General features: G+C 46.1%; 1 protein-coding gene across 1 annotated transcript in view; it reads right to left on the bottom strand.

The window, feature by feature from the left end:
* LOC121845819 (protein sidekick-1-like) overlaps positions 1 to 12,055 on the bottom strand; it is a gene marked incomplete at its 3' end in the record, with an annotated part of 173,512 nt that extends 161,457 nt beyond the window's left edge. The window contains exon 1 of the mRNA XM_042317838.1: positions 11,270 to 12,055. Coding sequence (XP_042173772.1) covers positions 11,270 to 11,561 — 292 coding nt within the window. The remainder of the gene's footprint in view (positions 1 to 11,269) is intronic.
* Between the last annotated feature and the right edge of the window lie 2,166 nt (positions 12,056 to 14,221).

The following is a 14,221-nucleotide window of genomic DNA, read 5'->3' as shown; positions in this document are numbered from 1 at the left end:
GTGTGTGTGTGTGCGTGCGTGCATGCGTGTGTGGTGTGTGTGTGTGTGTGTGTGTGTGTGTGACAATAGAACCTAGACAAAGCAGACCCAAAGGCCTTCAGTAGCTGAATGACTCAACCCAACCAATCAAACATACTGCACTGAGACTGACCCTGTAGAGAGATGGGGGGGTCAATGTCTCATCAGCTCTGATTTCAAAGCTCTCTGAACATTCTCTCTCTCTTCCTCTCTCTCTTTCATCATTTTCACTCTGTATCTACACAGACCTGGTTTCCACGTTAACGATTACTGTTGTGGAGTGAAGGGGAGCCAGGTGCAGTACTCTTTCTCTCCCTTTCTCCACACACACCACTTCACACACACACACACACCACTTCACACACACACACACACACACACCACTTCACACACACACCACTTCACACACACACACACCACTTCACACACACATACACACACCACTTCACACACACACCACTTCACACACACACACACCACTTCACACACACACCACTTCACACACGCCACACGCACACACACCACTTCACATGGACACACACACACACCATTTCGCATGGACACACACACACCTCTTCACATGGACACACACACACACCATTTCACATGGACACACACACACCTCTTCACACATAAATGATTGATGATTGGCTGAGATAAATAAATTGATGACGAAAAGATTGGGGGGGCTGTTTTGTCAGACTTCAGTGTGGCTTTTGACATTATTGATCATCGTCTGCTGCTGGAAAAATGTGTTGTGGCTTTACACCCCCTGCTATATTGTGGATAAAGAGCTACCTGTCTAACAGAACACAGAGGGTGTTCTAGAATGGAAGCCTATCCAACATAATCCAGGTAGAATCAGGAATTCCCCAGGGCAGCTGTCTAGGCACCTTACTTTTTTCAATCTTTACTTATGACATGCTACTGGCTTTGAGTAAAGCCAGTGTGTCTATGTATGAGGATGACTCAACACTGTACATGTCAGCTACTACAGCGACTGAAATGACTACAAAATAGCCTCCAATACCCTACTCAATAAATTGGATGCAGTCCATCACAGTGCCATCAATTTTGTCACCAAAGCCCCATATACTACCCACCACTGCGACCTGTATGCTCTCGTTGGCTGGCCCTCGCTTCATACTCGTCGCCAAACCCACTGGCTCCAGGTCATCTACAAGACCCTGCTAGGTAAAGTCCCCCCTTATCTAAACTCGCTGGTTACCATAGCAGCACCCACCTGTAGGACGCGTTCCGGCAGGTTTATCTCACTGGTCACCCCCAAAACCAATTCTTCCTTTGGCCGCCTCTCCTTCCAGTTCTCTGCTGCCAATGACTGGAACGAACTACAAAAATAGCTTAAACTGGAAACACTTATCTCCCTCACTAGCTTTAAGCACCACCTGTCAGAGCAGTTTACAGATTACTGCACCTGTACAGAGCCCATCTATAATTTAGCCCAAACAACTACCTCTCCCCCCTACAGTATTTATTTATTTATTTATTTTTGCACCCCATTATTTCTCTACTTTGCACATTCTTCCACTGCAAATCTACCATTCCAGTGTTTTACTTGCTATATTGTATTTACTTTACACCATGGCCTTTTTTTGCATTTACCTCCCTTATCCTGTATTTTCATTTTTGGAAAAAAAACGTTCCCGTTTTAAACAGGATATTTTGTCAGGACAAGATGCTAGAATATGCATATAATTGACAGCTTTGGATAGAAAACACTCTAACGCTTCCAAAACTGGAAAGATATTGTCTGTGAGTATAACAGAACTGATATTGCAGGCGAAAGCCTGAGAAAAATCCAATCCGGAAGTGCCCCAGGTTTTGAAAGCGCTGCGTTCCAATGACTCCCTATATGGCTTTGAATGTACCATCAACGAGCTTAAGCTTTCTACGTATTCCCCAAGGTGTCTACAGCATTGTGACGTAGTTTTACACATTTATGTTGAAGAATAGCCGTAGGCGGCTACATTGCATAAGTGGTCACCTGATGGCTCCCAGGGTGACTCTCGCGTAAAATACAGAGGTAGCCATTATTCCAATCGGTCCTACTGAAAAACGAATTGTCCCGACGGATATATTATCGAATAGATATTTGAAAAACACCTTGGGGATTGATTATAAACAACGTTTGCCATGTTTCGGTCGATATTATGGAGCTAATTTGGAATATTTTTTGCCGTTTTCGTGACTGCAATTTCCGGGCGATTTCTCAGCCAAACGTGTAGGCTATTTCGCCTACAAAAATAATATTTGGGGAAAAATGAATTTTGGCTGTCTACCTGGGAGTCTCGTGAGTGAAAACATCCGAAGTTCATCAAAGGTAAACAATTTAATTTGATTGCTTTTCTGATTTTCGTGACAAGGTTGCTGCTAGCAAGGCATAATGCTATGCTAGGCTATCGATAAACTTACACAAATGCTTGTCTAGCTTTGGCTGTAAAGCATATTTTGAAAATCTGAGATGACAGGGTGATTAACAAAAGGCTAAGCTGTGTTCCAATAGATTTCACTTGTGATTTTCATGAATAGGAAGATTTTCTAGGAAGATTTATGTCCGTTGCATTATGCTAATTAGTGTCAGGCGATGATTACGCTCCCGGACCCGGGATGGGGAGTCACAAGAAGTTTTAACTCACCTCATTTGCTCACATTGTATATAGACTTATTTTTCTACTGTATTATTGACTGTATGTTTGCTTTACTCCATGTGTAACTCTGTGTTGTTGTATGTGTCGAACTGCTTTGCTTTATCTTCGCCAGGTCGCAATTGTAAATGAGAACTTGTTCTCAACTAGTCTACCTGGTTAAATAAAGGTGAAATAAATCAAATTTAAAAAATACATTTAGGAGTGTTGTGAAGTAAAAGTAAAATTTGTCTACTAATTATTGGAGGACCAAAAAAAGGCGATTTTTATATATATATTTGTAATAATGAAAATTACAACAATACTGAATTAACACTTTTATTTTAACTTAATATAATACATTAATAAAAATCTATTTATTCTCAAATAAATAATGAAACATGTTCAATTTGGTTTAAATAATGCAAAAACAAAGTGTTGGAGAAGAAAGTAAAAGTGCAATATTTGCCATGTAAAAAAGCTGATGTTTCAGTTCCTTGCTCAGAACATGAGAACATATGAAAGCTGGGTGGTTCCTTTTAATATGAGTCTTCAATATTCCCAGTTAAGAAGTTTCAGGTTGTAGTTATTATAGGAATGATTGGACTATTTCTCTCTCCCATTTGTACTTCATATACATTTGACTATTGGATGCTCTTATAGGCACTATAGTATTGCCAGCCTCTCGGGAGTCGATAGGAGTCAATCTCAGCATTGCTAAGCATTGCTAAGAGCTGTTGGCAAACGCAGTAAAGTGCTGTTTGAATGAATGCTTACGAGCCTGCTGCTGCCTACCACCACTCAGTCAGACTGCTCTATCAAATATCAAATCATAGACTTAATTATAATATAATAAACACACAGAAATACGAGCCTTAGATCATTAATATGGTCAGATCCGGAAACTATCATTTCGAAAACAAAACGTTTATTCTTTCAGTGAAATACAGAACCGTTCTGTATTTTATGGAACAGGTGGCAACCCTAAGTATAAATATTGCTGTTACGTTGCACAACCTTCAATGTTATGTCATAATTATTTTAAATTCTGGCAAATTAATTACGGCCTTTGTTAGGAAGAAATGTTCTTCACACAGTGCGCAACGAGCCAGACGGCCCAAACTGTTGCATATACCCTGACTCTGCTACATATACCCTGACTCTGCTGCATATACCCTGACTCTGCTGCATATACCCTGACTCTGCTGCATATACCCTGACTCTGCTGCATATACCCTGACTCTGCTGCATATACCCTGACTCTGCTGCATATACCCTGACTCTGCTGCATATACCCTGACTCTGCTGCATATACCCTGACTCTGCTGCATATACCCTGACTCTGCTGCACTGAACGCAAGAGAAGTGACACAATTTTTTTAAATAATGGTTAATATTGCCTGCTAACATGAATTTATTTTAACTAAATATGCAGGTTTAAAAATATATACTTGTTTATTGATTTTAAGAAAGGCATTGATGTTGATGGTTAGGTACATTGGTGCAACGACAGAGCTTTTTTTGCAAATGAGCTTGTTAAATCATCCCCCGTTTGGCGAAGTAGGCTGGGATTCAATTATAAATTAACAGGCACCGCATTGATTACATGCAACGCAGGACAAGCTAGTTAACCTAGTAATATCATCAACCATGTGTAGTTAACTAGTGATCATGTTAAGATTTATTGTTTTTATAAGATAAGTTTAATGCTAGCTAGCAACTTACTTTGACCCCTTGCTGCAGACGCGTAACAGGTAGTCAGTCTCCTCGTGGAGTGCAATGTAATCAGCCATAATCGGCGTCCAAAAATGCCAATTACCCATTGTTAGGAAAACTTGAAATCGGCCCTAATTAATCGGCCATGCCGGTCGACCAGATACCCCAAAACTACTACAGTAGTATTTTAATGTATTTTTACGCAAGTACTTTACACCACTGCCAGTAAAGTTCTAATGTGCATCACTAATGCTCCACTTATTGAATTACTTTTTGACCTGATAAGGCCCTAGGTTGATGATGACTGACTGATCGACTGGCCGATTGACTGGCTGACTTGCCGACTAGCTGACTGACTGACTGTAGACTACAGCAGAGAGGAGAGGATTGTAAACCTCTGTCAGTCTCTCCAGCTCTCAAATGAAAGATGGATGTGCTTTATTAAATCTCCTGCCAGAATCCACATCGCCTCGTATAAACGGACACATTTATGAGGCAGGGAGGAGGGTGACGGGAGAAGGGTGAGGAGAGAGGGGGGAGGAGGGGGAGAGAGAGGATGGGGAGGACGAGGGTGAGGGGAGGAGGGTAAGGGTGAGGAGAGGAGGGGAGGAGGGGTGACACATTGATTGTCCGTGGAGAAAAAGGGATCAACATCATAATAAAAGTTAGATGAAAGGGAAGAGGAGAGGAAGGGGTCAACTCTACTCAACGCCAGACCAATTTATGGGCTTCGATTGGATGGCTGGCGTAACTGATCGGATCAATACCCACCCCTCCAGGATCACGCTCCCCCTGGGCTTGGCTGGCACAGGACAGTGGCACACACTCAAACTCTCACACAGACACACGCAGCCAGGACAGGACAGGACAGGACAGGCCAGGACAGGGAGATGAGCTGAGGAGGACAGTGGTTTTTAACAGACCTTGACAAGACAGGAGGATGGATGGAGATGTCTCAACACTCCCTGAGAGGAGAGGAGTTAGGCCCACACTTAAATAACGAGAGAGGGAAGAGATGGAGAGAGAGAATGAAAGAGACAGAGAAGAGGAGTGAGAGAGATGGAGGAAGAGAGTAAGAGGGAGAGAGATGGAAGAAGACATAGGGAGAGAAGAGGAGGAGAAGGAGAGAGAGAGACAGAGAGAGAGAGAGAGAGAGAGAGAGAAAAAGGAGAGAGAGAGAACTTTAGGTAGGCGTCCTAGTGTTACCATTGACTGAACTGCAGGTGCTGCTCTGTGACAGACAAATCAACACTATTGCATTCCTCTGCTCCACGCACACACACACACACACACACACACACACACACACACTCACTCACTCACACACAGACAAACACACCAACAAGCTCTCACAGTCTCATGTCACAATTAGAAGTTCATCTCATTTCTCGAACATCAAATTTGGAAGTGTTTATGGTTCAGTTCAGGTATTAACTCTGAATGGTTCAGGTGAGTCATTAACTCTGAATGGTTCAGGTGAGTCATTACCTCTGAATCGTTAAGGTGAGTCATTAACTCTGAATCGTTAAGGTGAGTCATTAACTCTGAATGGTTCAGGTGAGTCATTACCTCTGAATGGTTCAGGTGAGTCATTAACTCTGAATGGTTAAGGTGAGTCATTAACTCTGAATGGTTAAGGTGAGTCATTAACTCTGAATGGTTAAGGTGAGTCATTACCTCTGAATGGTTCAGGTGAGTCATTAACTCTGAATGGTTAAGGTGAGTCATTAACTCTGAATGGTTAAGGTGAGTCATTAACTCTGAATGGTTAAGGTGGGTCATTAACTCTGAATGGTTCAGTTGAGTCATTACACACACAGACTGTCTCTCTCTCACACATACACACACACACAGACTGTCTCTTTCACACACACACACACACACACACACACACACACACACACACACACACACACACACACACACACACACACACACACACACACACACAGACTGTCTCTCTCTCACACACACACACACATACAGACTGGCTCTCTCTCTCACACACACACACATACACACACACACACAGACTGTCTCTCTCTCACACACACACACACAGACTCTCAAACACACACACAGACTCTCTCTCACACACACACACACACATACACAGACTGTCTCTCTCACACACACACACAGACTCTCAAACACACACACACAGACTCTCTCTCTCTCACACACATACACAGACTCTCAAACACACACACACACACAGACTCTCAAACACACACACAGACTCTCTCTCTCTCACACACACACACACACACACAGAGACACACACACACACTCATACACAGACACACACACACACAGTACACTCACACACAGACTCACATAGACAAACTCACATACACATAAAATTCACACAAACACTACACACACACCAAACACACACAGACGTAGGCACAGAAACAGACACACACCGTGCACGCACACACACGCTGTCACGGGTGGACCATTCATCTAGACAGCTGGTGTCAGATCACTGTAAAACGGTTTGAATATAACTAGAGGGGTGTTTTAATTCATACCACAGCGAGGGAGGGAGGGAGGGAGGGAGGGAGGGAGGGAGGGAGGGAGGGAGGGAGGGAGGGAGGGAGGGAGGGAGGGAGGGAGGGAGGGAGGGAGTGTGTGTGTGTGTGTGTGTGTGTGTGTGTGTGTGTGTGTGTGTGTGTGTGTGTGTGTGTGTGTGTGTTGAAGGGAAACACAGTAAGCAGGTCATTGACTGAGTAGGGGATTATCGATGTTATGGGACTGTATACACACAACACCCCCCTCCCTGTAGACACACACACACACACACACACACACTGACAGACAGGCGGTCGATCCACTCATTACCATAAACAACAACAGCATTAACATAGACACACACACTCACCTTACACCACCTCACCACTCTCACATATATTTCTAGTCGAAGCCAATCACGGCACTGCACAAAACGCTCCCCATTCCAACCAGCACTCAATCCATACTGCAGATTTGTCCAACTCATTTCCATAACCTGACCCTGTGTGTGTGTGTGTGTGTGTGTGTGTGTGTGTGTGTGTGTGTGTGTGTGTGTGTGTGTGTGTGTGTGTGTGTGTGTGTGTGTGTGTGTGTGTGTGTGTGTGTGTGTGTGTGTGTGTGCCTACAGCAGTAGTAGTATTAATGGTCTGAATACAGAACAGCATATCAATCTGAACAACTAGAACAACAGCAACATATGATGGCTGTACTCCTCTATAGAGGTCTATAGAGAACCTGCTAGTCCAGATTAGTCTACAGACTGAACTCAGCCCAGAGGAGAGGCTTTAATTTTACCTTCTATACACTACACATCTATAACCGTACCTTGGCCATTTTATATAATACACATCTATAACCTTGGCCATTCTATATACTACACATCTATAACCTTGGCCATTCTACATACTACACACCTATAACCGTACCTTGGCCATTCTATATACTACACATCTATAACCTTGGCCATTCTACATACTACACATCTATAACCTCACCTTGGCCATTCTATATACTACACATCTATAACCGTACCTTGGCCATTCTATATACTACACATCTATAACCGTACCTTGGCCATTCTATATACTACACATCTATAACCGTACCTTGGCCATTCTATATACTACACATCTATAACCTTGGCCATTCTATATACTACACATCTATAACCTTGGCCATTCTATATACTAGTAACCTAGCAGGTAGCCTAGCAATTAGATGGTTGGGTCAGTACCCGAAAGGTCGCTGGTATGAATCCCTTAGCAGAATACATGAAAAATCTGTGCGCCAATGTGCCCTTGAGCAAGGTACTTAAACCCCAATAGCTCCTGTAAGTCTCTCTGGATAATGACTAAAACGTAAATGTACGACACATCTTTAATCTTACTTAGGCTGCTACTATTATGGATGGACTGGTGTCTACATAAGAACCTCTCCATACAGCCTAGAGGCTGATATACAGACTACACCCACCTACAGCAGGCAGTCTGCAGGCTGATATACAGACTACACCCACCCACAGCAGGCAGTCTGCAGGCTGATATACAGACTACACCCACCCACAGCAGGCAGTCTGCAGGCTGATATACAGACTACACCCACCCACAGCAGGCAGTCTGCAGGCTGATATACAGACTACACCAGGCAGTCTGCAGGCTGATATACAGACTACACCCACCCACAGCAGGCAGTCTGCAGGCTGATATACAGACTACACCCACCCACACAGGCAGTCTGCAGGCAGCAGCAGGCAGTCTGCAGGCTGATATACAGACCACACCCACCCACAGCAGGCAGTCTGCAGGCTGATATACAGACTACACCCACCCACAGCAGGCAGTCTGCAGGCTGATATACAGACTACACCCACCCACAGCAGGCAGTCTGCAGGCTGATATACAGACTACACCCACCCACAGCAGGCAGTCTGCAGGCTGATATACAGACTACACCCACCCACAGCAGGCAGTCTGCAGGCTGATATACAGACAGTCTGCAGGCTGATATACAGACTACACCCACCCACAGCAGGCAGTCTGCAGGCTGATATACAGACTACACCCACCCACAGCAGGCAGTCTGCAGGCTGATATACAGACTACACCCACCCACAGGCAGTCTGCAGGCTGATATACAGACTACACCCACCCACAGCAGGCAGTCTGCAGGCTGATATACACCCACCCACAGCAGACAGTCTGCAGGCTGATATACAGACTACACCCACCCACAGCAGGCAGTCTGCAGGCTGATATACAGACTACACCCACCCACAGCAGGCAGTCTGCAGGCTGATATACAGACTACACCCACCCACAGCAGGCAGTCTGCAGGCTGAGACTACACCCACCTACAGCAGCAGTCTGCAGGCTGATATACAGTTGCAGGCTGATATACAGACTACACCCACCCACAGGCTGATGATATACAGACTACAGACTACACCCACCCACAGCAGGCAGTCTGCAGGCTGATATACAGACTACACCCACCCACAGCAGGCAGTCTGCAGGCTGATATACAGACTACACCCACCCACAGCAGCAGACAGTCTGCACTGAGTCTGCAGGCTGACAGACTACACCCACCCACAGCAGGCAGTCTGCAGGCTGATATACAGACTACACCCACCCACAGCAGGCAGTCTGCAGGCTGATATACAGACTACACCCACCCACAGCAGGCAGTCTGCAGGCTGATATACAGACTACACCCACCCACAGCAGGCAGCAGGCTGATATACAGTCTGCAGGCTGATATACAGACTACACCCACCCACAGCAGTCTGCAGTCTGCAGGCTGATGATATACAGACTACACCCACCCACAGCAGGCAGTCTGCAGGCTGATATACAGACTACACCCACCCACAGCAGGCAGTCTGCAGGCTGATATACAGACTACACCCACCCACAGCAGGCAGTCTGCAGGCTGATATACAGACTACACCCACCCACAGCAGGCAGTCTGCAGGCTGATATACAGACTACACCCACCCACAGCAGACAGTCTGCAGGCTGATATACAGACTACACCCACCCACAGCAGGCAGTCTGCAGGCTGATATACAGACTACACCCACCCACAGCAGGCAGTCTGCAGGCTGATATACAGACTACACCCACCCACAGCAGGCAGTCTGCAGGCTGATATACAGACTACACCCCACCCACAGCAGGCAGTCTGCAGGCTGATATACAGACTACACCCACCCAGCAGGCAGTCTGCAGGCTGATAGTCTGCAGGTCTGCAGGCTGAGACTACACCCACCCACAGCAGGCAGTCTGCAGGCTGATATACAGACTACACAGACTACACCCACCCACAGCAGGCAGTCTGCAGGCTGATATACAGACTACACCCACCCACAGCAGGCAGTCTGCAGGCTGATATACAGACTACACCCACCCACAGCAGGCAGTCTGCAGGCTGATATACAGACTACACCCACCCACAGCAGGCAGTCTGCAGGCTGATATACAGACTACACCCACCCACCCACAGCAGACAGTCTGCAGGCTGATATACAGACTACCAACACCGACCCACAGCAGACAGAGAATCCTTGTAATTCAGTATCTTATGGCTATTCAACACGTGGATGTAAATCAACTACAACACTATTAGAATAGAGTCATGTCCAAACAGATTCAGATTCATATTCAGATTCATATTCAGATTTACATTCAGATTCAAATTCATATTCATATTCAGATTTACATTCAGATTCAAATTCATATTCATATTTATAATGAGATTCATATTCAGATTCAGAAAACTTGAATGTCCTCAAAGAGACAACTCATCTTGCAGCAGTAATAAAACATACACCATCTAAAAAGGTAGAATAAATAGCAGAGGATATTTACAAGGCAATAGGCAGGAGAAGAAGTGCTGTTTCATAGCGTAAGTGTTCAGTCCAATTAGTCCAACGTTTGTTTAAAGTTGCAAAATTGAATTGGGAATAAAAGAGTCTTTGGCCCTTTTTGTTTGAACCTTAGTCTGTATCCGTGTCCAGGGGGAAGGAGATGGACCAGACACAGCAACACATAGAACAATATTAAGGATGGAATCATGTCTACACATACAGGAGGAATGAACCACGACCATGACAGACAACATCACTGACAGGAGAAGAACATCACTGATACCAGACCAGGAGAAGAACATCACTGATACCAGACCAGGAGAAGAACATCACTGATACCAGACCAGGAGAAGAACATCACTGATACCAGACCAGGAGAAGAACATCACTGATACCAGACCAGGAGAAGAACATCACTGATACCAGACCAGGAGAAAGAACATCACTGATACCAGACCAGGAGAGGGGAGAAGAAGAGATGAGTAGAGGTATCATAAACAGCTCTTACCTTGTGCATTCAACATGCTTATCCAGCCGCTGAGGAGGAGCAGGAAGAGAGACCACCAGCTACAGCTGAAGCTCCACAGTCCCAGCTTCACCCCTCTCTGTGTTGGGCCGCGGGTCGCCCCGGGCGGCATCGTGATCCATGTCGCCCCGGGCGGAACAGCTCCCACGGCGGCGCGACCCTTGCGCGTAATTCCATTAGAATGGAGAGGCTTCATATTAGAGAGGTGATCCACGGGGAATCCACGGATGGGTTTGGTCGGTTTAATGCAAGAAGTCTCCGGTTGTGTTTTCATGTTGTTGGAGCCTCTTCCGGTGCGCTGAGCACGAGGGAAACGGAGAGGAGGAGAAAGGAGAGAAATGTGAGATGAAGGGCTTCCACTTGCTCCACAGTGCGTCACCTTCACCGGCTTCCCCCTGGAGGACTGGCCGGCTAACAGGCCCTCTGGGGTGGGTGTCTCCTCCCCGTGGGTCGCTGAATCAGAGTCCCTCCCACCGTCCCCCGGTGACAATTCCCTCGCGTCCCGTTGTGCCCGGGCTGATCAACAACTCAACCAGTGACAGGAACAGCTCCTTCCCGGTCCTGGCAGCTTGGCCTCTCGGTTTGCCTTTAATAAAGTCCCTCACACTCGCCTCTCCGGGGCTCGGTAGGTTTCTGTCTCCTGCGATATCTCATGTTCATTACCAGTGATCCCGCAGGAGCAGAATTAATACATCCGAGAGAGAGAGAGAGAGAGAGAGAGAGAGAGAGAGAGAGAGAGAGAGAGAGAGAGAGAGACAGAGAGAGACAGAGAGAGAGAGAGACAGAGACAGAGAGAGAGAGAGACAGAGAGAGAGAGACAGAGAGAGAGAGAGAGAGACAGAGAGACAGAGAGAGAGAGAGAGACAGAGAGAGAGAGAGAGAGAGAGAGAGAGAGAGAGAGAGAGACAGAGAGACAGAGACAGAGAGAGAGAGAGAGAGAGAGAGAGAGAGAGAGAGAGAGAGATGGAGAGAGAGTGGGATTTGGATTGATCCGATTATATCAGCAAGTCCGGCTCCGATAAATCCCTGCTTGTTGTGATGTCTTCAGCTGGGATTTGTCCGGCAGATCATGTGGATGTTTAGACGGAATTAATGTCGGTCAATAAAGCACATAAATGATCCATTCGGGCTTATTGTGGTGATTACGGAGAAAATAAATATTTGTTAACCATTCTGGTCTGTTTACCAGAACCGAGTCCAAGTTTGTTATGAAGCAGCACTTTGGGCTTCAGAAAACCCGTAGTTAAATATTCAGGTTAACTATGAATTAACCATTCAAGCGGGGTAAAAATGTAGCGGAAACTCTCCACCTCTCTCTCCGGTCCGCTTGCCGCTCGTCTCCGGTTACAGGAGCCAGCCAACAGGTTAAACAACCAGAAACACACCTTCCGTTAGTTACATTCAACCCCGAATTTCTACCAACTAAACCAGGTGAAACGGAGCAGTTCAGTTGCGAGTCAGTCCGTATAAAAACCCAAAACACACCGCGTTGAGCGGAGGACAGGGACGACACACCGCGACACCGTTTTTACATCTAAAACAAGACGACGAGACAGCTGGAAATGTTCCGATTAAACGACACAGTGTCTTCGTTTCCTCCGAAAAACAACCTTACAATATATATATATATATATAACAAATCGGTTATTTGTTCAGGGTTTTATATCCAGAAAAGTTACTTTGAACAACAAGAATCAAAGCGACGGTTGGAGAGCGGGCGTCTCGCGCTCCTTTCAGAACATCTCGAGCGGCGCGGAGAGCGCGAACCGAACACCTGCCTCGGTCCGCTAGACGGGAACCGGAACACAACCTTTTCAACTGAAAATACCTAAACAGGAAAGAACGGAATTTTACACAAGAAAAAAAAAAGACTTTCTCGAATGTTAAGAGTCCGTTTTTCTCCCCGGTATAGATCCTCCGGTAGTCTGCGCCCAGGTCTCTCTTCTCAGGCTGAAAACAGACTCAACTAAAAGTTCCATTCACAAGCCGTCTGCCCCGCTCAGATCAACTGTGATTGGACGAGGCTCCTGTTTAACAGCGAGTCCCTTATTCTGATTGGTCGCAGTTGCAGGCAGGAGGGGAACTAAAGGGGCTCAGCAGAACAGCGGTGAACGGCGCCCCCTAAACCGAGAAAACGGGACAACGATCAGGAAATTAAATGAGTTAATGACTAAGCAAAGCATTTTTTTGCCAAGAAATCATATATGGTGAATACATCCCCTCAGGCCTAATAGGCAATACATCTTGACAGAAACCTTTACCTGATTCCATCCAGCGACTCATAAAGGCCCGAATCACATCGCTGAAGGGAGATCGAGGTGCCACGTTGGCCGATAAACGGAGCATTAATATTAAAGCTATACTAGGGGGTGACCTTGCCTTTAATTGGCTCTATAAATCTACCACCTCCTCAACACACACACTAATCTAGGTGATCTTCTGCCACCTCAACACACACACCTGGAGTGGTCAAACGACGGCTCTCCTCCAACCTGTCTCTCCTCTCCTCTAACCTGTCTCTCCTCTAACCTGTCTCTCCTCTCCTCTAACCTGTCTCTCCTCTAACCTGTCTCTCCTCTAACCTGTCTCTCCTCTAACCTGTCTCTCCTCTCCTCTAACCTGTCTCTCCTCTCCTCTAACCTGTCTCTCCTCTCCTCTAACCTGTCTCTCCTCCCTCTAACCTGTCTCTCCTCTCCTCTAACCTCTCTCCTCTAGCCTGTCTGTCTCTCCTCTAACCTGTCTCTCTCTCTCCTGTCTCTCCTCTAACCTGTCTCTCCTCTCCTGTCTCTCTAGCCTGTCTCTCCTCTCCTCTAACCTGTCTCTCCTCTCCTCTCCTCTAACCTGTCTCTCCTCTCCTCTAACCTGTCTCTCCTCTCCTCTAACCTGTCTCTCCTCCTCTAACCTGTCTCTCCCTCTCTCCTTCCTAACCTGTCT

This window comes from Oncorhynchus tshawytscha, unplaced genomic scaffold (genome assembly GCF_018296145.1).
Source record: "Oncorhynchus tshawytscha isolate Ot180627B unplaced genomic scaffold, Otsh_v2.0 Un_contig_2868_pilon_pilon, whole genome shotgun sequence".
Lineage (NCBI taxonomy): Eukaryota > Metazoa > Chordata > Actinopteri > Salmoniformes > Salmonidae > Oncorhynchus > Oncorhynchus tshawytscha.
Note: the sequence above shows the minus strand (reverse complement) of the source record. Positions and strands in the feature narration are given on the sequence as shown.